The sequence below is a fragment of the Chionomys nivalis genome, chromosome X, assembly GCF_950005125.1.
Source record: "Chionomys nivalis chromosome X, mChiNiv1.1, whole genome shotgun sequence".
NCBI lineage: Eukaryota > Metazoa > Chordata > Mammalia > Rodentia > Cricetidae > Chionomys > Chionomys nivalis.
Window position 1 is genome coordinate 36,458,292 of NC_080112.1, and position 25,686 is coordinate 36,483,977.

Consider the following 25,686-nt stretch of genomic DNA (forward strand, 5'->3'; position numbering starts at 1 on the left):
ATTGTTTCTCTCAGTGTCTGTGCTGCTAGAGTTCTATTTATGAAGTGGTCTCCTGTGCCAATGCGTTCAAGTGTACTTCACACTTTCTCTTCTATAATGTTCAGTGTGACTGACTTTATGTTGAGTTCTTTAATCCATTTATACTTGAGTTTTGTGCATGGTAATAGCTATGGGTCTATTTTCATTCTTCTACATGTTGATATCCCGTTATGTCAGAACCACTTATTAAATATGCTTTCTTTTTTCCATTTGATATTTTTTGCTTCTTTGTCAAGAATCAGGTGTTCGAAGGTGTGTGGATTAGTATCCAATTCTTTGATTTGGTTCCACTGGTCCTCCTGTCTATTCTTATGCCAATACCAGGCTGTTTTCAGTACTGTAACTCTGTAGTAGAGTTTGAAGTCAGGGATTGTGATACCTCCAGAAGTTCTTTTATTGTACAGGATTATTTTGGCTATCCTGGGTTTTTTGTTTTTCCATATGAAGTTGAGTACTGTTCTCTTGAGGTCTATGAAAAATTTTGCTGGGATTTTGATGAACATTGCATTGAACCTGTAGATTGCTTTTGGTAATATTGCAGTTTTATACTATGTTAATTCCGCCTACCCAAGAGCATGGGAGATCTTTCTACTTTCTGTTGTCTTCTTCAGTATCTTTCTTCAAAGATTTAAAGTTCTTGTCATACAAGTCTTCCACTTGTTTGGTTAGAGTTGTAGCTATTATGAATGGTGTTGTATCTCTGATTTCTTCCCCAGCCCTTTTATCATCTGTGTACAGGAGGGCTACTGACTTTTTAAAATTAATCTTGTATCCTGCTACATTGCTGAAAGTGTTTATGAGTCATAGAATAGGATCACTTATGTAAACTATTATATAGTAAGCAAACAGTGAGCGTTTTACTTCTTTTCTGATTTGTATCCCCTTGATAACCTTTTGGTGTCTTAATGCTCTAGCTAGGACCTCAAGAACTATATTGAATAGATATGGAAAGACTGGACAACATTGTCTTGTTCCTGATTTTAGTGAAATCTCTGGAAGTTTCTCTCCATTTAGTTTCATGTTGGCTGGCCAAACTCTTTTTATGAGGCTACAGTTACCCTGATACCAGAACTACACAAAGACTCAACCATGAAAGAGAATTACAGACCAGTATCACTCATGAACACAGATGCAAAAATTCCTAATAAAATACTGGCAAACCAAATCCTAGAACACATCGAAAAAATCATGCATCAAGTAGACTTCATCCCAGAGATGCAGGGCTAGTTCAACATATGAAAATCTATCAATGTAGGCAGCAAGCAAGGTAGGCCCTTTGTTTACGAGCTACCCAAGCAGCATGGAGATCCGATTTTGGCACCAGGAGAGCCATCACTGGGGTGAGTGAGTTTATGACCCACGGCAGCAGCCTGGGACAGGGAACTCAGATGTTCCTCATCCCCCCTACACTTCCTGGTCTTCCTGCAGGGGCTGTACTCACTGGATACTGCCTCTCTCTTCCTATCCCACCCAGATTGCATCCAGAACCCCCCTTTCTGCCTCCCTCCCCTCTTCGGGCACATAACATCACCCAGCTCAGCCTGTTTGGGCACTGGGACCGAATCGTGAGGGCAACCGGGAGGGCGGTAGTTCCTTTGTCTCAATAGCCTGCCTTCAGCAAGCAAGGTAGGCCCTTTGTTTACGAGCTACCCAAGCAACACGGAGATCCCATCTAGACACCAGGAGAGCCATCACTGGAGAGTGACATCACTGGGAAGGTACATCAGTGGGTAAGGAGACCTGATCCTGTAAAAGAAGATCCATAGGGGAGCATTTGGAGGAAGATATGGGCAGGCCCAATGCAAGAATTCACTCAACAATCTGAAAAACAACATGAAACCACCAGAACCCAGTGACCTTACAACAGGAGGACATGAACACCTTAATCAAGAAGAAGTAGAAAAAAATTGACTTTATGAAAGTGATAGATGCCCTTAAACAGCATGTAAAAAATGCCCTTATAGAAATGGATGAGAAGTATAACAAAGTTTGAAGAGTTGAGTAAATCAGTGAATGATACCCTAGGAAACCAAGGAAAATCTATCAAGGTAATTCTCCAAATAAATAAATAAATAAATAAAAAAAAGAAAATAACCATTAGATCATTTCATTAGATGCTGAAAAAGCATTTGACAGAATTCAACACCCATTCAAGATAAAGGTCTTGGAGAGATTAGGGATACAAGGATCATACCTAAACATAGCAAAAGCAATAAACAGCAAGCCAACAGCTAACATCAAATTAAACCAAGAAAAACTCAAAGCAATTCCACTAAAATCAGGAACAAGACAAGGCTGTCCACTCTCTCCATATCTCTTCATCATAGTTCTTGAAGTTTTAGCAATAGCAATAAGACAATAAAAGGAGATCAAGGGGATTCAAATTGGAAAGGAATAAGCCAAACTTTTGTTATTTATAGACAGTGAACATAAATGACCCCAAAAACTCTACCAGAGTACCCCTATAGCTAATAAATAGCTTCAGTGATATGGTAGGATCCAAGATCCACTCAAAAAAATCAGTATCCCTTTTATACACAAATTATAAAGAAGCTAAGAAGAAAATCAGAGAAATATCACCTTTCACAATAGCCAAAAATAACATAAAATATTTGGGGTAACACTAACTAAGGAAGTGAAAGATCTATTTGACAAGAACTTTAAGTCTTTGAAGAAAGAAATTGAAGATACCAGAAAATAGAAATATCTCCCATGCTCTTGGCTAAGAAGGATCAACATAGTAAAAATGGCAATCCTATGAAAAGCAATCTAAAGATTCAATGCAATCACCATCAAAATCCCAACACAATTCTTCATAGATTTTGAAAGAATAATAATCAACTTCATATGGAAAAACAAAAGGCCCAGGATAGCCAAAACAATCCTATACAATAAAGGAATTTCCAGAGGCATAACCATCCCTGACATCAAGCTCTATTATAGAGCTACAGTAATGAAAACAGTTTGTTATTGGCATAAAAAAAGAGACATTGAACAATGGAATCGAATTGAAGACCCAGATATTAATCCACACACCTTTGAACTCATGGTTTTTGTCAAAGAAGCTAAAATTATACAGCAGAAAAAAGAATCTTCAACAAATGTTGCTGGCATAACTGGATGTCCACCTATAGAAGAATGAAAATAGATCCATATCTATCACCATGCACAAAACTCAAGTCCAAATGGATTAAAGCCATCAATATAAATCTGACCACACTGAACCTGACAGAAGAGAAAGTGGGAAGTAGACTGTAACACAAGAGCACAGAAGACCACTTCCTATGTATAACCCCAGTAGCACAGACAATAAGAGCAACATTGAATAAATGGAACCTCCTGAAACTGAGAAGCTTCTGTAAAGCAAAGAACACAGTTGTTAGGACAAAAAAGTAGCCTACTGAATGGGAAAAAATCTTCACCAACCCCACATCAGACAAAGGACTGATCTCCAAAATACATAAAGAAGTCAAGAAATTATACATTAAAATTCTAAATAACCCAATTATGTAGGGACATAGCCCCACCCATTGGGAGCGTGTTCGCCTCGGGCTAATGTTTACGGATAAATCTGCCGGGTGTGAGCCCAGCAGCCCTTTTTTCTTTTGCTCCGCTTTTCTGGTACACCGCGGGAACCTGTGGTCCTGTAAGTTTATTTCCTTATTAAAGCTGTATATATCTATATAATCTGTCTACATTCATTTGCGCCGCCACACAATTATAAATGGTGTACTGAACTAAACAGAGAATTCTCAACAGAAGAATTTCTTTTTTTTTAATTTATTTATTTATTAAAGATTTCTGCCTCCTCCCCACCACCACCTCCCATTTCCCACCCCCTCCTCCAATCAAGTCCCCCTCCCTCATTAGCCCGAAGAGCAATCAGGATTCCCTGCCCTGTGGGAAGTCCAAGGACCACCCACCCCCATCCCGGTCTAGGAAGGTGAGCATCCAAATTGCCTAGGCTCCCACAAAGCCAGTACGTGCAGTAGGATCAAAAACCCATTGCCATTGTTCTTGAGTTCTCAGTAGTCCTCATTGTCCACTATGTTCAGCGAGTCCGGTTTTATCCCATGCTTTTTCAGACCCAGGCCAGCTGGTCTCGGTGAGTTCCCAATAGAACATGCCCATTGTCTCAGTGTGTGGGTGCACCCCTCGCAGTCCTGAGTTCCTTGCTCATGCTCTCTCTCCTTCTGCTCCTGATTTGGACCTTGAGATTTCAGTCCGGTGCTTCAATGTGGGTCTCTGTCTCTGTCTCCTTTCATTGCCTGATGAAGTTTAATATTCAGGAGGATGCCTATATGTTTTTCTTTGGGTTCTCCTTCTTATTTAGCTTCTCTAGGATCACAAATTATAGGCTCAATGTCCTTTATTTATGGCTAGAAACCAAATATGAGTGGAACATGGGATGTACTCAACAGAAGAATTTCAAATGGCCAAAAGATACTTAAGGACATGTTCAACTTCCTTAGCTACCAGGGAAATGCAAATTAAAACCTCAGAATGGTTGAGATCAAAAACACCAATGATAACCTATGCTGGAGAGGATGTGAAGTAAGAAGAACACTCATTCATTGCTGGTGGGAATGCAAACTTGTGCAACCACTTTGGAAAACAGTGTGGTGGTTTCTCAGAAAACTGAGAATCAAACCTCAGGATCCAGCAATACCCCTCTTGGGAATATACCCAAAAGATGCTCAATCATACTACAAAAACATTTATTCAACTATGTTCATAGCAGCATTATTTGTTATAGCCAGAACCTGGAAACAACCTAGATGCTCCTCAACTGGAGAATGGATAAAGAAAACGTGGCACATTTACACATTAGAGTACTACTCAGCAGTAAAACAAAACCAGTGACATCTTGAATTTTGCATGAAAATGGATGGAATTAGAAAACACTGTCCTGAGTGAGGTAACCCAGACCCCCCCCCCAAATGCATATGGTATGTACTCACTCATTAGTGGATACTAGCCATAAACAAAGGACATTGAGCCTTTAGTTCAAGATCCTAGAGAAGCTAAGTAATAACATGAACCCCCCCAAAAATATATAGGCCCACCTGGAAATTGGAAATAGACAGGATCACCAGGCAAAATAGGGGAAATGGGTGTGGGGTGTAGAAGGAAGGGGAGAAGGGGAGGGCTGAGGAGAACTTGAGGTAATAGAATAGTCGAGATGGAGGAAGGACAGATATGAGAACAAGGAAAGGGATATCTTGATTGACAGAGTCATTATGGGATTAGCAAGAAACCTTGCTTTAGGAAAAATTCCAAAGAATCCACAAGGATGACCCCAGATAAAACCCTAAGGAGTAGAGGAGAGGGTGCCTGAACTGGACTTGCCTTGTAGTTAGACTTATGGGTATTTTAAATATCACCATAGAACCTTCATCCAACAATAGATAGAAACAGAGGCAGAGACCCACATGGGAGCACTGGACTGAGCTCCCAAGGTCCAGTTGAAGAGTGAAAGGAGTGAGAGTATGAGCAAGGAGGTCAAGACCGTGAGGGGTTCACACACTGAGACAGTTTGCCTGAGTTAATGGGAACACACCAACTACAACTGGACTGGGAGTGAATGAGCCTTTAGTTCCTTCCCTAACTTCTGTTCATGATGAACTATGAGGTTTAAGGTAAAATATTCTATTTCTTCCCCAAGCTGATTTGGTCTTTGTGATGTCTATACTTGGTCGTCAATTGACTACATCTGGAACTAAAACCCCAAATAAAGGGCACACCATTTTTGAGGTCTTTTTTCTGAGTGTATGTTTGTTTTGTTTGTCTCAGTTTGAAGTGGGTGGGTCTACGTCTAGTCAGGATCTTTGAGGTAAACAACACACCTTTGATCTGAATCTTGAGGCAGAAAGATACATCTATAATCTGGGCCATGCATTCTTTTGGAATCCTAACTAATGACATATAAGATTTTGCTGTTTGCTTGCTTGTCCATACCTTGCTTGCAAATCCATTCCTTTACTGGCATTAGAGCCCACTTCTTTGAGATTCTGGTATGGACTGAATAGCACCTGAGACATGAAGCCTTGTAAACTGAGCAACTATTAGATTCTTGGACTATTTTATTCACTGCCATTGTTGGACTAGCTGGACTTCAGTCTGTAAGTCATTCTAATAAATCCCATTTATATATAGTCCTTATATATAAAATTGTATATACATATATATTCACATAAATATACATGTATACATTTGTACATACATACATACATACATACATACATACAAACAAGTTCTGTTCCTCTAGAAAACCATGAATAATATAGTCAGGGTTATGGTGTTTATCACAGTAACAGAAGTGAACCAGGAGAAATCTATTCCAATAAATTCTTCATGGTTTTTCTTCCTTCATTTAAATTGCTTTTTCATTCCTTCAATCTATTATTTGTAATTTTTTGACAACTGCATGTGTGTTTGACCACTTCCGCACTTAAACAAAACTTACCAAGGTATCACAGAACAGATACAACATATACTCAATAGACAGTTACTGACCTCTTCAGAACAACTATAAAGTAGATAGGTGACTTTCATGCAGCAAAAATCTATACTCCCATATTCTTCTTTTTGTCAGTGTTAGACAAGAAGCAGAAGATATTAACAGTAAATATTTTTACATGCCATTGAGTTATTGATTGTAAAGGCTTCTTTGAATCTCTACTGCTCTCCCCACATCTACCTACTTTGAACACATCTAAAAGTTTCAACTAGCTAATAAGCTCTGTGTTTCTTTTATTTCTTAATAAGTGAATCTTATCAGCAACATTGTCCTTGCTAGAAAAATAGAGCTGCACATTTTAATGCCTAATCCAAAGCTAAGTATATCTAAGATGCCTATATTTATAGTAATTAATACCTACTCAAAGTGAGGAAGTCATACTTTGGTTAATCTTCACTTCCCTTCTTCACTTTCTCCTTCCTTTCCTTTTTAAGAAATAACTGCTGTGGGAATATATAGGATCAACCTCATAATGCAAAAGCAACAAAATTTTTTTATTGTAGGTTAGTTTTATATTTACAGAGTCATTGCATAGTACAGAAAATTCCCTGTTTACCTACACCCAGTTTTCCTATTATAATTGTCCATTAGTAGACTGTGTTTATCATAAATAATGAACCAGTACCAATACATTTGCATTAGTTAAAGTCAGAATTGATTCAGATTCCTTTTAGCTTTCCCCTAAAGCTCTTTTCCTGTTCCAGTTTTACCCATGACACCTCATTACCTTTGGTTCTTGAGTCTCTTTAGACTGTGCTGGCTGGGACAGTTTCTTATATTTGCCTGTTTTTTGATGATCTTGATAGTCATGAGGAATCCTATTCATGTTTTATAGAATAGCCACCAATTGGGTTCTATCCAGTGTTGTTCTTATGACTACATAGTGGTTATGGAATCTTAGAGGAAAAATAAAGTTAGGTCATGATTTAACATTGCTGGTTTTATTTTATCTGTCTGCAGTGGTGTTTGCTATCTTTCTCAGTGCTTTTCTTCCTTCTCTCTATGGCACACCTTAGAAGCAAGTTCCTAGCTTTGGTCATACTGAAGGGATAAACGGTCAAACTCCACTGTTGTGGGGAGTGTCTATATAGACTATTAGGATTTTTTTTCAGTCCAATTTGTCCATCTGTTCTTATTTATTTATTCAATTGTTTATTTATGTCAGTGTTGATTTACAGATATTTATTTTGGACCTTGACTTATGATCTCATGCTGATTTATTTATTTTATCACTTAGCTGTTCCAGGTTTGACCATTATAATTCTTTCAATAAGTTATTGCCTGTATTTCTTAGGCATTTTTGTATTATTATGACTAATTATGTGGTATAGACAACTTAAAGGAAGAAATATTAATTTAGCTTTTCAATGGTTTCAATTAATCATGGCAGAAAAGGCATGGTGAAGCAGCTCACATAGTGGCATCCCGGAAGAAAAAAAAATAAGTTTGCCTATGCTTAAGAGTGCTTTCTTTGGGTGGAGCGGTGGTGGTGCATGCCTTTAATCCCAATACTCAGGAGGCAGAGAAAGGTGGATCTCTGTGTGTTTGAGGCCAGCCTGGTCTACAGAGTGAATTCCAGGACAGCTAGAGCAAAACAGTGAAACCCTGTCTTGAAAAACTGAAACAGATCCCCTTCCCCCTCAGCTCAATAGGCTGCGTTCTTTTGGAACGCACACAGATTGGGGTTCTGATGACTTTATCCACGTTCGCTCCTCTGTCCTTTCGGTCACCCACCGCCATACCCGGCAGACCCACCTCCTCCTGTGCCAGGAATGTGCTGCCACTGGCACCATGTCTTACCCATACCCAGCACTAACCCCGGAGCAGAAGGAGCTGTCTGACATCGCTCACCGAATTGTGGCTCCGGGCAAGGGCATCCTGGCCACAGATGAGTCCACTGGAAGCATTGCTAAGTGGCTGCAGTCCATTGGCACTGAGAACAACGAAGAGAACAGGCTCTTCTACCGCCAGCTGCTGCTAACTGCTGATGACCGTGTGAACCCCTGCATTGGAGGGGTGATCCTCTTCCACGAAACACTCTACCAGAAGGCGGATGATGGACGTCCCTTCCCCCAAGTTATCAAGTCCAAGGGCGGTGTTGTGGGCATTAAGGTAGATAAAGGCGTGGTACCCCTGGCAGGAACCAATGGTGAGACCATGCCTACTAAGCAGAGGTGAACTAAGGCTGCCCCATCAACACTCCAGGCCCCCGCCTACCCACTTGCTTTTGAAGAGGGGGCCTTCAGGCTTTCCCATCACTCTTGCTGTCCTCTTGACTGGTGTGGTGTTGTCTGCGAATGCTAATTCTGCCATTCCTTCCAGCCCATTGCCAATAAACAACTCCTTAAGGGGGAAAAAAAAGAAAAGCTGAAACAAGAGTGCCTGGTTCATTTTTCCTCTTATCCCATCAAAGCCACCAGCCTACGGGATTAGTCCCCCCCCCTTTTATCCTTTAGTTAACTCTGCCTGAAAATACTGACACAAATTTATTCAGAATTGATTTTCTAATTCCTCAGACTTTCTCAAAATGAGTTGGCAATCAGGACTTATTATCGTGTTTGATTGGTTTGTTAGTCCTCACCTTTCTGGAACCACAAAATATCCCAGATTTATTTCTTCTTCAGTCCCTAAATCAACCACTTCTTCAAGGAGCCCTAGTTCATTTTATTAGAAATCAAGGAAAGAGAGTTAAATATAATCACTTTTATGATTTTAAAAATTCCTGGCATGCCCCCGGCGGGCTCACAGAGCAGCCGCTAGCCCTACAGAGACAGCTGCCGGAGCCGTGCAGATTCCCAGCAGCTAGTAGCAGACACATGGCAGGGCAGGCAGCGGGTCTGGGAGCTACAAGATCCCTGGGCAGTTTATGAGCAGTGGCTCATTTCGGGCAGGCTGGTCCTGCCATGTGGCTGGGAGAGCCATCCTAGTGGGCAGTTGAGCAGGCGGTGGGTAAAAGGCTTACAAGACACAGTAAATAGGCATAAAACTGAACATGTATTACTTAGAGGAGAGAGAGAGAGAGAGAGAGAGAGAGAGAGAGAGAGGAGAAGAGAAAGAGAGAGAGTGGGGGGGACAGAGAGACACATGTGCACAGGCCAGGAGAGGACAGTAAGAGAGATTCAAGATGGCGGGGCAGGGGGCAGAAGTCGCTGGGAGTGGGCGTGGCTTGTCCCTTAAAGGGACCAGAGAACAAAAGAATAACATTCCCACGTCTTCCTTACAATAAAAAGCAGGAGATTAGACACCACAGTTTGAAGGAATTGGGGCAGCAAATTCTCAAAACTGCTTCCGGCTTATTGTGGGCATTGTCTTTGGGGGTGGGGGGACCTGGGAAGGCTATGTGCTGGTCACATCCTGGCATAGCTGGTCTCTTTGCTTCTGACCAGTGTCTGTGGCACGGAAATGTCTGGTGTCCGTTATCCTGTTTAAGGTATTGGCAGAACAAAGAACAAAGTTAAATTAAGAGAAAAAATAATTTTTTTGGACTAGGGAATTGAGGGGGTATCTTACCTGTTTAAGATGGATTCCTTAATTCTGCTCCCTGCAACTCACAAGAACTCCTTGGGTTTGTGAAAACAGAAGTTTTAGACATAGATATTGTATAATGACTTATGACTGTGACATATGTTTGTACAATGAAAAGTATTTTTTAATACTATGGAAGGCAGCATAAGAGATAAATTTGATTTGAAATTTATTTGGTGAGGTAACCTGGCAAAACCTTTCAGCTACCAAACTGTCAGAGATCTTTGAGAAGGATAAGATTTTACTTGAGTTACTGATTAAAAAATGACAGAGTACTTACTTGGTTGGCACCCAGAGCTACTTTTTTGTGTCCTTCATGGTCAGTGAAGGTTGCACTTGACCTTTGCTGGTTAATGCTAGGCCTGCCAGGCTCCAAAAGACCCTGTGGGCTAAGAAATCTGTAGGAAGACAGGCCTACCTTGACCTGAGCAGCTAGGCTGTCAATTTCAGCGATTCTGTCCATGCCTGGAGGTCTTTAGTTTAGACAAAAGGCAGTTTTGTCCAATGGTCAGTGCTTGGCAGTTGAAGTGAACTGTAGAAGAATGCTGTTCTGTGTGCCCATTTGTCTTTTGTCTTCTTTGGAGGGAGCAGAGAGCTGCTGCTAGGAGCCAACCTGTCTCTTTTGTTATGAAAAGATTTTTAATAATTACTTAAATATCACTTACTTAAATATCTCTGAGCAGTTGAGGGCTGTTTATTAGGTATAGCTGCAGTATAGAATCTGCCTGGAAGGTTGGGTTTGAGCTTGACTGTTCTAGCTCTTAACAGGTAAGATTTACACTCATAAAAAGACAGAAAGAAGAAAAAACTGTTTGTAATATAAGGTTAATGGCAGAACTGACAATGGTAGAGAACAGCTTAATATATTTTAAGAGACTTAAAAGTACATACCAGTTTAAAATATGAGACTTATTATTTTGTAATCTGAAATGAGATGTAACAAACAATTATTATACACAGAAAGAGTGAACAGGAATTAGGCAACGTGGATGCCTTTGATGGGCCCTATCAAAGGCATGCCATTATACAAAATACATGTAACAGAGTCAACAAGAGGATTTCAGTGAAAACCAGGGGAAAAGGCAGGATACACATAAGAATGGGTGAGCTTGGTCACATGACCTGGCTCTCAGCCAAGATGGTGGTAAAGTTACCTGACCCCAGTCAACACGGTGGCAGCCACCTGTTGTGGGAAAAAAGTTACAATTTTTGAGCTGTAAGGATTTTAAGCTTAATGAGAGGAACCTAAAGGAGTGATCTGCTCTGTTCCTGAGCCACCATTGAAAGACCCTACAGACCCCCTCCTCAGAACCCGCAGCTAGCAGGCTCCCTGGGAGAACGTCCTGTTTGCTTGAAAGATTCTCAGGATCAGCAGCTAGCCTGCTCTCGTGAGAGGAAAACAGGATATCTATAAGATAGGACATCTGCAAAGCAGGATGACTGCAAAGTAGGATTTCTATAAGATAAGAGCAGGATGTCTGCTGCCAGACATCCATGCTGGGAGAGGAAAACCATTCATGCCTCCCGCCTCATTCCGATAACCACGCTTCTGCTTCTGTAAAACTTGCTTTTGCTACCCTCTTTCCTATAAAAAGACCTCCTCCCAGTCTGCTGGCGCGCAAGTCCTCCAAAAGACCTTGCCGCCCGCAGGTACCTGTGTCTACCTGATAAACCTCTTGCAGTTTGCATCCGACCCGTCGTCTTGGCCTAGTCTCTAGGTCCGGGGGTCTCCACCTGAGGGAAGGTCCCTACCGGGGGTCTTTCACCATGACATGACAGAAGCCACAGAGGGGAGGGGCAAAAGGCTGGAACTGAAAAAAACTGCACCATGTCACAGCTGGAATTGAAAAGCCAACTGTAGCCGGGCCGTGGTGGTGCACGCCTTTAATCCCAGCACTTGGGAGGCAGAGGCAGACGGATCTCTGTGAGTTCGAGACCAGCCTGGTATACAAGAGCTAGTTCCAGGGCAGGCTCCAAAAAACCACAGAGAAACCCTGTCTTGATAAAGCAAAAAAAAAAAAAAAAAAAAAAGCAGGATGTAAGTTTAAAAGCCGGGGAGCCGGTTGCTATCCAGAGCCAAAATCATGAAAACTGGCAAAAACAGCAGTATCCTAGGCCTATATTGGAACGTCTTCCAAGAAGAGATATAGGCGGGATGCAAATTGGCACAAACACTCAGGACTCATGGACGAGGACCACGAGTGGAGTGTTATAGCCTAGCTGGATTCTGGTGACCCAGAACCCAGAGAGACCAGGGCCATTCTGAACGGTGGTTAACTGACAAAAGAAGAGAAAAAGGAAAGAGAGGAAATGGAAAAAAAAGATAAAGAAGCTGAGAGACCCGGATCCCCGGTCGAATTGCTAATGCGGATGGACCGACTCCTGGGACCAATCCAAACATGACTCCGGCAAAGGAAAGCAACCATAGCAGAATGGGGAGACAGTCACCGCCCATCTGGGAAGCCGGTGGTGGGAGTGGAAAAAGAACCCGGTTCAGGATATTCGAGTCACGTGGCACCAATTTTATGATTTTAAAAAATCCTGGCATGCCCCCGGCGGGCTCACAGAGCAGCCACTAGCCCAGCAGAGACAGCTGCTAAAGCAGTACAGATTCCCAGCTGGGAGCAGCAGACACATGGCAGGGCAGGCAGCAGGTCTGGGAGCTGCAAGATCCCTGGGCAGTTTATGAGCAGTGGCTCATCTTGGGCAGGCTAGTCCTGCCATGTGGCTGGGAGAGCCATCCTAGTGGGCGGTTGAGCAGGTGGTGGGTAAAAGGCTTACAAGACACAGTAAATAGGCATAAAACTGAAAATTTATTACTTAGAGGAGAGAGAGAGTGAAAGACCCTCAGGGAGGACTTTCCCTCAGGAGGAGACCCCTGAACCCAAGGAACAGTCCGAGACCACTGGCTGCAATGGCAAGAGGTTTATTGGGTGTACACAGGTACTTGCGGGCGGCAAAGTCTTTCGGAGGACTTGCGCACCCTGCAGTCTGGGAGAAGGTCTTTTTATAGGAAAAGGGCAGCAGAAGCAGTCATATAGAAGCAGATGGATGGTTACAGGGATCCCATTGGTCAGTTCGAATGAGGCGATGGGTTCACTTGGGGACAAGCTCCTCGGGGACATGTAGATCTGATAATAGCTGACTTGGCTCTATTTAGGGCTCATGTGGTTTTTCCCAGAACTTTTCGTTCCCCTCCTAGGCCTGATGTCTGACCACAGATATCCTGTTTGGCAGCCTAGGAGTACCAACTTTACCTTGAGCTAATGCTTGTTTGTGTGAAAGCCTTGCAAAATGGCGTTACAGCAGCTAAGCTGGGATCTTTCAAGAGAGAGAGAAGGAGAATAGAAAAGAAAGAGAGAGAGGGACAAAGAGACACATGTGCACACACCAAGAGAGGACAGTAAGAGAGATTCAAGATGGCGAGACAGGGGGCAGAGGTCGCTGGGAGTGGGCGTGGCTTGTCCCTTAAAGGGACCAAAGACCAAAAGAATAACAGTCACTGCTACTGGGATGTCATTGCTTCCTTCTCATTTGATCTAATTGTGTAATTTTTTAATCTTTGGCAACCCTTTGTGGGAAAAATTTGGAAGAATTTGGAGATGTAGGTTAGACAGACCCTATAATGCTCTAAGCCTAGTTAAATGGGTGATTCTTCTGATGAGAATGCAGAAGGCCATCACATAGATAAGAATCCAGAAGAGCAGAATATGGAAAGGAATATGGACAGTAATGATTGCTCGTGAAGCTTCAAGTAGGAACAAACACTTCACTGGGAATTGGAATAAAGTCTGTTTATGCTATTCTGGTAAAGACCTTTTCTATATTTTGTTGTGTTTTGAGACTGTTGGAGCCTAAGTTTAAGGGCCATAGACTTCTTAATCAGGCAAAGTACATTTCAAAGCAGTCTAGTATGTAGGCTGACTTAAGCTGTCATAGGCTGTGATGAGTATTACTGACCACTCTTGGCCACATTTACAATGAGAGTCTGAGTGTGGTAAGAAGACTCAAAGAACCCATACATTGGATGAAAAAACTAGTATGAATTTGGTGCTAAGGTAGTCTTGTTTTCTGAAGAAATTAACACAGATCTAAGTACTTTGCATAAGAACAATAGGAAAAATGTCTTCAGGGCATCTTAGACATTCACCAGGTACTCACAACTGTCTATCTTAGTTAAGTTTTTATTACTATGCTAAAATATCATGACCAGAAGTGGCTTGAGAATGAAAGGGTTTACTTCACCTTATACTTCCATCATTTGAGGGAAGTCAGAGCAGGAACTCAGGTGGACAGGAAACTGGAGGCAGGAACTGATGCAAAGGTTATGGAGGGGTGCTGCTTACTATCTTGCATCTCATGGCTTATTCAGCCTGCTTTCTTATAACATCCAGGAATACCATACCATGGGTGACAACACCCACAGTGAACTGGGCCCTCCAACATCGAGTATTAATCAAAGAAATGAACCACAGCCTTCTCCATAGATGAATTTAACGGGGGCATTTTCTCAATTGAGGTTCCCTCTTCTAAAAGAGCTGTAGCTTGTGCCAAAGTAGACATTTAACTATCTAGCACAATTGACCCATTCTCAGCTTGACACACAGATTCAACTACAACCTCTCCTTTCTCATTTGTCCCCAAAGTGGTATGTTAATAATAATATCACAATGTAGAACATTTCATCTTTTAAGTACTAGAATCTTTGAAAATTTAAACTTTTTAAAAGTTCAGTCTCTCTTTTATTTTATTGAAAAAAATTTTCTGCCTTCTCCCCACCTCCCATTTCCCTCCCACTCCTCCCGCCCCTCTCCCCCTCTCCCACTCCTCTTCTCCTCCCTCTCCAGTCCCAGGAGCAGTCAGGGTTCCCTGCCCTGTGGAAAGTCTAAGGTCCTCCCTCCTCCATCCAGATCTAGGAAGTTGTACATCCAAACTGTCTAGGCTCCCACAAAGCCAGAACCTGAAGTAGGATCAAAACCCCGTGCCATTGTCCTTGGCCTCTCGTCAGCTCTCATTGTCTGCCATGTTCAGAGAGTCCGGTTTTATCCCATGCTTTTTCAGTCACAGTCCAGCTGGCCTTGGTGAGTTCCCAATAGATCGGCCCCACTGTCTCAGTGGGTGGGTGCACCCCTCATGGTCCTGACTTCATTGTACATGTTCTCCCTCCTTCTGCTCCTCATTAGGACCTTGGGAGCTCAGTCCGGTGCTCCAGTGTGGGTCTCTGTCTCTATCTCCATCCATCGCTAGATGAAGGTTCTATGGTAATATGCAAGATATTCATCAGTATGATGATAGGATAGGTTCATTTCAGGTTCCCTATCCTCAGGTGCCCAAGGAACTAACTGGGGACATTGCCCTGAGCATCTGGTAGCCACCCCAAGTTCAAGTCTCTTGCCAACCCTTAGGTGGTTCCCTTAACTAAGATATGAGTTTCCCTGCTCCCCTATCCAACCTTCCTATATCCCCAATCATCCCGTTTCCCCAAGTTCCCCTCATCCTCTCCTTCACACTTTTCTTTCTCCATCTCCCCTTACCCCCATCACACCCTACCCCCAAGATTCCAATTTTTTGCCCGGCAATCTTGTCTATTTCCCATAGCCAGGAGGATAACTATATGTTTTTCCTTGGGTTTACCCTCTTGTTTAGCTTCTTTAGGACCACAAATTATAGACTCAGTGGCCCCCTATCCATGGCTAGAAACCAATTATGAGTGAGTACATCCCATGATCTTATTTTTGGGTCTGGGTTACCTCACTCAGGATAGTATTTTCTATTTCCATCCATTTGCTTGCAAAATTCGAGAAGTCATTGGTTTTTAATGCGGAGTAGTACTCTAATGTGTATATATTACACACTTTCTTCATCCATTCTTCCATTGAAGGACACCTAGGATGCTTCCAGGTTCTGGCTATTACAAATAATGCTGCTATGAACATAGTTGAACAAATGCTTTTGTCATATGATAAGGAATCTCTTGGGTATATTCCCAAGAGTGGTATTGCTGGGTCCAGGGGTAGGTTGATCCCAATTTTTCTGAGAAACCACCACACTGATTTCCAAAGTGGTTGCACAAGTTTGCATTCCCACCAGCAATGGATGAGGGTACCCCTTTCTCCACAACCTCTCCAGCAAAGGCTATCCTTGGTGCTTTTGGTTTTAGCCATTCTGACAGGTATAAGATGATATCTCAAAGTTGTTTTGATTTGCATTTCTCTGATCGCTAAGGAGGTTGAGCTTGACCTTAAGTATCTTTTGGCCATTTTAACTTCTTCTGTTGAGAATTCTCTGTTCAGTTCAGTGCCCCATTTTTTAATTGGGTTAATTATCCTTTTAAAGTCTAGTTTCTTGAGTTCTTTATATATTTTGGAGATCAGACCTTTGTCTGTTGCGGGGTTGGTGAAGATCTTCTAACAGTCAGTAGGGTGCCTTTTTGTCTTAGTGACAGTGTCCTTTGCTTTACAGAAGCTTCTCAGTTTCAGGAGGTCCCATTTATTCAATGTTGCCCTTAATGTCTGTGCTGCTGGGGTTATACATAGGAAGCGATCTCCTGTACCCATATGTTGTAGGGTACTTCCCATTTTCTCTTCTATCAGGTTGAGTGTGTTCAGATTGATATTGCGGTCTTTGATCCATTTGGACTTGAGTTTTGTGCATGATGATAGATATGGGTCTCTTTTCATTCTTCTACACGTTGACATCCAATTGTGCCAGCACCATTTGTTGAAGATGCTTTCTTTCTTCCATTGTACACTTTTAGCTCCTTTATCGAAAATGAGGTGTTCATAGGTTTGTGGGTTAAAATCTGGGTCTTCTATACGATTCCATTTGTCGACTTCTCTGTTTTTATGCCAGTACCACGCTGTTTTCATTACTGTAGCTCTGTAATAGAGTTTGAAGTCAGGGAAGGTAATGCCTCCAGAAGTTCCTTTATTGTATAAGATTGTTTTGGCTATCCTGGGTTTTTTGTTTTTCCATATAAAGTTGATTATTGTCCTCTCAAGATCTGAGAAGAATTTTGATGGGACCTTGATGGGGATTGCATTGAATCTATAGATTGCCTTTGGTAGAATTGCCATTTTTACTATGTTGGTCCTCCCAATCCAAGAGCAAGGGAGATCCTTCCATTTTCTGGTATCCTCTTCAATTTCTTTCTTCAAAGATTTAAAGTTCTTGTCAAATAGATCTTTTACTTCCTTGGTTAGAGTTACCCCAAGATATTTTGTGCTGTTTGTGGCTATCGTGAAAGGTGATGATTCTCTTATTTCCCTCTCTGCTTCCATATCCTTTGTGTATAAGAGGGCAACTGATTTTTTGGAGTTGATCTTGTATCTTGCCACATTACTAAAGGTATTTATCAACTGCAGAAGTTCTTTGGTGGAGTTTTTGGGGTCGCTTAAGTACACTATCATATCATCTGTAAATAACGCAAGTTTAACTTCTTCCTTTCCAATTCGAATCCCCTTTATCCCCTTATGTTGTCTTATTGCTATTGCTAAGACTTCAAGAACTATATTGAAGAGGTATGGAGAGAGTGGACAGCCTTGTCGTGTTCCTGATTTTAGTGGGATGGCTTTAAGTTTCTCTCCATTTAATTTGATGTTAGCTGTCGGCTTGCTGTAAATAGCTTTAATTATATTTAGGTATGACCCTTGTATCCCTAATCTCTCCAAGACTTTTATCATAAAGGGATGTTGAATTTTGTCAAATGCTTTTTCAGCATCTAATGAAACGATCATATGGTTTTTTTCTTTCAGTTTATTTATATGATGGATTACATTGATAGATTTGTGTATGTTAAACCAGCCCTGCATCTCTGGGATGAAGCCTACTTGATCATAATGGATAATTTTTCTAATGTTTTCTTGGATTCCGTTTGCCAGAATTTTTTTTTCTTGCTGTATTTATCTTTTATTTATTTTTTTTTCTTTTTTTTTATTCTTTTTTAATTAAAATTTCCAACTGCTCCCCGTTTCCCATTTCCCTCCCCTCCTCCCACACATTGCCCCCTCCCCCCACTCCCCTCTCCCATCCCCACTCCTCTTCTCCTCCCCCCAGTCCATTCCCCCTCCCTCTCGATACTGAAGAGCAGTCCAAATTCCCTGCCCTACAGGAAGACCAAGGTCCTCCCACTTCCGTCCAGGCCCAGGAAGGTGAGCATCAAAACAGGCTAAGCTCCCACAAAGCCAGTTCATGTATTAGGATCGAAATCTAGTGCCATTGTCCTTGGCTTCTCATCAGCCTTCATTGTCCGCCATGTTCAGAGAGTCCAGTTTCAACCCATGCTTATTCAGTCCCAGTCCAGCTGGCCTTGAAGATCTCCCAATAGATCAGTTCCACTGTCACAGTGGGTGGGTGCACGCCTCGTGGTCCTGATTTCCTTGCTCATGTTCTCCCTCCTTCTGCTCCTCATTTGGACCTTAAGAGCTCAGACCGTTGCTCCAATTTGGGTCTCTGTCTCTCTCTCGATCTATCGCCAGTTGAAAGTTCCTGTGCAATTCTCCTTGGCCTCTCGTCAGCTCTCATTGTCCGCCACATTCCGAGAGTCCGGTTTTATCCCATGTTTTTTCAGTAGCAGTCCAGCTGACCTTGGTGAGCCCCCAATAGATCGGCCCCACTGTCTCAGTGGTTGGGTGCACCCCTCATGGTCCTGACTTCCTTGTTCATGTTCTCTCTCCGTCTGCTCCTCATTATAACCTTGGGAGCTCAGTCCGGTGCTCCAGTGTGGGTCTCTGGCTCTATCTCCATCCATCACTAGATGAAGGTTCTATGGCGATATGCAAGATATTCATCAGTATGATTATAGGATGGGTTCATTTCAGGTTCCCTATCCTCAGGTGCCCCAATGAACTAACTGGGGACATTGCCCTGGGCATCTGGTAGCCATTCCAAGTTCAAGTCTCTTGCCACCCCTTAGGTGGCTCCCTTACCTAAGGTATGAGTTTCCCTGCTCCCCTATCCAACCTTCCTTTATCAACAATCACCCCGATTCCCCCAGTTCCCCTCATCCTCTCCTTCACACTTTTCTCTCCCCATCACCCCTCATCCCCATCCCACCCCACCCCCAAGATTCCAATTTTTTGCCCATCAGTCATGTCTATTTCCCATAGCTGGGAGGATATCTATATGTTTTTCCTTGGGTTTACCCTCTTGTTTAGCTTCTTTAGGATCACAAATTATAGACTCAGTGGCCCCTATCCATGGCTAGAAACCAATTATGAGTGAGTACATCCCATGATCTTATTTTTGGGTCTGGGTTACCTCACTAAGGATCGTATTTTCTATTTCCATCCATTTGCATGCAAAATTCGAGAAGTCATTGTTTTTTACCGCAGAGTAGTACTCTAATGTGTATATATTCCACACTTTCTTCATCCATTCTTCCATTGAAGGGCATCTAGGTTGCTTCCAGGTTCTGGCTATTACACATAATGCTGCTATGAACATAGTTGGACAAATGCTTTTGTCATATGATAGGGCATCTCTTGGGTATATTCCCAAGAGTGGTATTGCTGTGTCCAGGGGTAGGTTGATCCCAATTTTTCTGAGAAACCGCCACACTGATTTCCAAAGTGGTTGCACAAGTTTGCAGTCCCACCAGCAATGGATGAGGGTACCCCTTTCTCCACAACCTCTCCAGCAAAGGCTATCCTTGGTGTTTTTGATTTTAGCCATTCTGACAGGTGTAAGATGATATCTCAAAGTTGTTTTGATTTGCATTTCTCTGATCGCTAAGGAGGTTGAGCATGACCTTAAGTATCTTTTGGCCATTTTAACTTCTTCTGATGAGAATTCTCTGTTCAGTTCAGTGCCCCATTTTTTAATTGGGTTAATTATCCTTTTAAAGTCTAGTTTCTTGAGTTCTTTATATATTTTGGAGATCAGACCTTTGTCTGTTGCAGGGTTGGTGAAGATCTTCTCCCAGTCAGTAGGCTGCCTTTTTGTCTTAATGACAGTGTCCTTTGCTTTACAGAAGCTTCTCAGTTTCAGGAGGTCCCATTTATTCAATGTTGCCCTTAATGTCTGTGCTGCTGGGGTTATACATAGGAAGCGATCTCCAGTGCCCATATGTTGTAGGGTACTTCCCATTTTCTCTTCTATCAGGTTCAGTGTGTTCAGATTGATATTGCGGTCTTTGATCCATTTGGACTTGAGTTTTGTGCATGATGATAGATATGGGTCTATTTTCATTCTTCTACAGGTTGACATCCAATTGTGCCAGCACCGTTTGTTGAAGATGCTTTCTTTCTTCCATTGTATACTTTTAGCTCCTTTATCAAAAATCAGTTGTTCATAGGTTTGTGGGTTAAAATCCGGGTCTTCTATACGATTCCATTGGTCGACTTCTCTGTTTTTATGCCAGTACCACGCTGTTTTCATTACTGTAGCTCTGTAATAGAGTTTGAACTCAGGGATGGTAATGCCTCCAGAAGTTCCTTTATTGTATAAGATTGTTTTGGCTATCCTGGGTTTTTTGTTTCTCCATATAAAGTTGATTATTGTCCTTTCAAGATCTGTGAAGAATTTTGATGGGATTTTAATGGGGATTGCATTGAATCTATAAATTGCCCTTGGTAGAATTGCCATTTTTACTATGTTGATTCTCCCAATCCAAGAGCAAGGGAGATCCTTCCATTTTCTGGTATCCTCTTCAATTTCTTTCTTCAATGCCTTAAAGTTTTTGTCAAATAGATCTTTCACTTCCTTGGTTAGAGTTACCCCAAGATATTTTGTGCTGTTTGTGGCTATCGTGAAAGGTGATGATTCTCTTATTTCTCTCTCTGCTTCCAGATCCTTTGTGTATAAGAGGGCGACTGATTTTTTGGAGTTGATCTTGTATCCTGCCACATTACTAAAGGCGTTTATCAGCTGTAGGAGTTCTTTGGTGGAGTTTTTGGGGTCGCTCATGTACACTATCATATCATCTGCAAATAATGCAAGTTTAACTTCTTCCTTTCCAATTTGAATCCCCTTTATCCCCTTATGTTGTCTTATTGCTATTGCTAAAACTTCGAGAACTATATTGAAGAGGTATGGAGAGAGTGGACAGCCTTGGCGTGTTCCTGATTTTAGTGGAATGGCTTTAAGTTTCTCTCCATTTAATTTGATGTTAGCTGTCGGCTTGCTGTATATAGCTTTAATTATATTTGGGTATGACCCTTGTATCCCTAATCTCTCCAAGACTTTTATCATAAAGGGATGTTGAATTTTGTCAAATGCTTTTTCAGCATCTAATGAAACGATCATATGGTTTTTTTCTTTCAGTTTATTTATATGATGGATTACATTGATAGATTTGCGTATGTTAAACCAGCCCTGCATCTCTGGTATGAAGCCTACTTGATCATAATGGATAATTTTTCTAATGTGGTCTTGGATTCGGTTTGCCAGAATTTTGTTGAGGATTTTTGTGTCGATGTTCATGAGTGAGATTGGCCTGTAATTCTCTTTCTTGGTTGGGTCTTTGTGTGGTTTTGGTATCAGAGTTACTGTAGCTTCATAAAAGGAATTTGGCAATGACTCTTCTGTTTCTATATTGTGAAATACATTAAGGAGAATAGGTATTAGGTCTTCTTGGAAGTTCTGGTAGAATTCCGCATTGAAACCATCTGGTCCTGGACTTTTTTTGGAAGGGAGGTTTTTTTTTTTTTTTTTTTTTTTGTAAGTGGAAAGTTCAGCAATTTTTATTGAATAATACAGAGAATGAACTTCATATACATTCAATTTAATTTTTCAAGTACCACATATGCTTGTTATATCTCTAATTAGGTATTTATAGTTTGCTAGTAAGCTAATAATATATATATTTTGGAGTTCTGCTTCATCTCATGCTACATATTTTATAGGGATTTTGAGATGCATTCTAACATTTAAGTGAAGAACACGGCTATATTTAATTGTCTTCTTTCCTGACAATGTTTTTTTTGTGTGCTCAGTATTATTTCCTTAACACTGTTTTTCTTTTCTTTTCTTCACAAAGAGATGAGAAATAGATACTTCTTGAGGTTCCTTTTTTTTTTTTTTTCTAGTGAACAGTCAGCCTTTATTTGGATTGGCATGGATTGAGTTTCTTAGTTCTTTTTTTTTTTTTTACTTATTTATTTATTTTTATTCTTTTTTAATTAAAATTTCCACCTGCTCCCCATTTCCCATTTCCCTCCCCTCCTCCCAAATATTGCCCTCCCCCCACTTCCCTCCCCCTATCCCCACTCCTCTTCTCCTCCCCCCACTCCATTCCCCCTCCCTCTCGTTACTGAAGAGCAGTCCAAATTCCCTGCCCTGCGGGAAGACCAAGGTCCTTCTATCTACGTCCAGAAAGGTGAGCGTCCAAACAGGCTAAGCTCCCACAAAGCCAGTTCATGTATTAGGATCGAAACCTAGTGCCATTGTCCTTGGTTTCTCATCAGTCTTCATTGACCGCCATGCTCAGAGAGTCCGGAATCAACCCATGCTTATTCAGTCCCAGACCAGCTGGCCTTGGTGGGCTCCCAATAAATCAGTTCCACTGTCACAGTGGGTGGGTGCATCCCTCGTGGTCCTGATTTTTTGCTCATGTTCTCCCTCCTTCTGCTCCTCATTTGGACCTTAAGAGCTCAGACCGTTGCTCCAAATTGAGACTCTGTCTCTACCTCGATCCATCGCCAGATGAAGGTTCTAAGGTGATATGCAAGATATTCATCAGTATAGGATAGGGTCATTTCAGGTTCCCTCTCCTTAGTTGCCCAAGGTACCAGCTGGGGACATATTCCTGGACACCTGCGAACCCCTCAAGAGTCAAGTCTCTTGCCAACCCTAAGATGGCTCCCTTAGATAGGATATATACTTTGCTGCTCCCGTATCCATCCTTCCTATATCCCAACCATCCCAATCCTCCGAGCTCCTCCCATCCTCCCCTTCTCATATTTCTCATCCCATTTCCCCTTTGCCCCATGCCACCTCACCCGCAAGTTCCCAGTTTTTGCCCTGGAATCTTGTCTACTTCCCCCTCTCCATGCAGATGACTATATGATTTTCTTTGGGTTCACTTTCTTATTTAGCTTCTATAGGATCACACATTATATGCTTAATGTCTTTTATTTTATGGCTAGAAACCGATTATGAGTGAGTACATCCCATGTTCCTCTTTTTGAGTCTGGGATACCTCACTCAGGATAGTGTTTTCTATTTCCATCCATTTGCACGCAAAATTCGAGAAGTCATTGTTTTTTACTGCTGAGTAGTACTCTAATATGTATATATTCCACACTTTCTTCATCCATTCCTCCATTGAAGGGCATCTAGGTTGTTTCCAGGTTTTGGCTATTACAAACAATGCTGCTATGAACATAGTTGAACAGATACTTTTGTCATTTGATGTGGCATCTCTTGGGTATATTCCCAATAGTGGTATTACTGGATCTTGGGGTAGGTTGATCCCAAATTTCCTGAGAAATCGCCACACTGATTTCCAAAGTGGTTGCACAAGTTTGCATTCCCACCAGCAATGAATGAGTGTGCCTCTTTCTCCACAACCTCTCCAGCAAAGGCTATCATTGGTGTTCTTGATTTTAGCCATTCTGACAGGTGTAAGATGGTATCTCAAAGTTGTTTTAATTTGCATTTCCCTTATCGCTAAAGAGGTTGAGCATGACCTTAGGTGTCTTTTGGCCATTTGAATTTCTTCTGTTGAGAATTCTCTGTTCAGATCAGTGCCCCATTTTTTTATTGGGTTCATTAGCATTTTAAAGTTTAGTTTCTTGAGTTCTTTATATATTTTGGTGATCAGACCTTTGTCTGTTGCAGGGTTGGTGAAGATCTTCTCCCAGTCAGTGGGTTGCCTTTTTGTCTTAGTGACAGTGTCCTTTGCTTTACAGAAGCTACTCAGTTTCAGGAGGTCCCATTTATTCAATGTTGCCCTTAATGTCTGTGCTGCTGGGGATAAACGTAGGAAGTGATCTCCTGTACCCATATGTTGTAGAGTACTTCCAACTTTTTCTTCTATCAGGTTCAGTGTGTTCAGACTAATATTGAGGTCTTTAATCCATTTGGACTTGAGTTTTGTGCATGGTGATAGATATGGATCTATTTTCATTCTTCTACACGTTGACAACCAGTTCTGCCAGCACCATTTGTTGAAGATGCTCTCTTTTTTCCATTGAATACTTTTAGCTCCTTTATCAAAAATTAGGTGTTCATAAGTTTGTGGGTTAAAATCAGGGTCTTCTACTCGGTTCCATTGGTCGACTTCTCTGTTTTTATGCCAATACCAAACTGTTTTCAATACTGAGGCTCTGTAATAGAGTTTGAGGTCAGGGATGGTAATGCCTCCAGACGATCCTTTATTATATAAGATTGTTTTGGCTATCCTGGGTTTTTTGTTTCTCCATATAAAGTTGATTATTGTCCTCTCAAGATCTGTGAAGAATTTTGATGGGATTTTAATGGGGATTGCATTGAATCTATAAATTGCCCTTGGTAGAATTGCCATTTTTACTATGTTGATCCTCCCTATCCAAGAGCAAGGGAGATCCTTCCATTTTCTGGTATCCTCCTCAATTTCTTTCTTCATTGACTTAAAGTTCTTGTCAAATAGATCCTTTACTTCCTTGGTTAGAGTTACCCCAAGATATTTTATGCTATTTGTGGCTATCGTGAAGGGTGATGCTTCTCTGATTTCCATCTCTGCTTCCTTATCCTTTGTGTATAGGAGGGCAACTGATTTTTTGGAATTGATCTTGTATCCTGCAACACTACTAAAGGTGTTTATCAGCTGAAGGAGTTCTTTGCTGGAGTTTTTGGGGTCGCTTATGTACACTATCATATCGTCTGCAAATAATGAAAGTTTAACTTCTTCCTTTCCGATTTGAATCCCTTTGATCCCCTTATGTTGTCTTATTGCTATTGCTAGAATTTCAAGCACTATATTAAAGAGGTATGGAGAGAGTGGACAACCTTGTCGTGTTCCTGATTTCAGTGGAATAGCTTTGAGTTTCTCTCCATTTAATTTGATGTTAGCTGACGGCTTGCTATAAATAGCTTTTATTATAGTTAGGAACGACCCTTGTATTCCTAATCTCTCTAAGACCTTTATCATAAAGGGATGTTGAATTTTGTCAAATGCTTTTTCAGCATCTAATGAAATGATCATATGGTTTTTTTCTTTCAGTTTATTTATATGATGGATTACATTGATAGATTTTCGTATGTTGAACCAGCCCTGCATCTCTGGGATGAAGCCTACTTGATCATAATGGATAATTTTTCTGATGTGTTCTTGGATTCGGTTTGCCAGTATTTTATTGAGTATTTTTGCGTCGATGTTCATGAGTGAGATTGGCCTGTAGTTCTCTTTCTTGGTTGTGTCTTTGTGTGGTTTTGGTATCAGAGTTACTGTAGCTTCATAAAAGGAATTTGGCAATGACTTCTCTGTTTCAATATTATGAAATACATTAAGGAGTATAGGTATTAGGTCTTCTTGGAAGTTCTGGTAGAATTCTGCATTGAAGCCATCTGGACCTGGGCTTTTTTTGGTGGGGAGGTTTTTTTTTTTTTTTTTTTTTTTTTTTTTTTTTATTTTTTATTCTTTTTTAATTAAAATTTCCACCTGCTCCCCGTTTCCCATTTCC

The 25,686-nt window shown here is 41.4% G+C and overlaps 1 protein-coding gene across 1 annotated transcript; it reads left to right on the forward strand.

Moving 5' to 3' along the window:
- Positions 1 to 8,350: 8,350 nt before the first annotated feature.
- LOC130868333 (fructose-bisphosphate aldolase A-like) lies at positions 8,351 to 8,737 on the forward strand. Its single transcript, XM_057760594.1, has one exon. The coding sequence runs from the start codon at positions 8,351 to 8,353 to the stop codon at positions 8,735 to 8,737; it is 387 nt and encodes a 128-aa protein (XP_057616577.1).
- Positions 8,738 to 25,686: the final 16,949 nt, after the last annotated feature.

What these genes read in the sequence shown, in the direction of transcription:
- LOC130868333 (XM_057760594.1), top strand. Translation starts at nt 8,351, where the DNA reads ATGTCTTACCCATACCCAGCACTAACCCCGGAGCAGAAGGAGCTGTCT.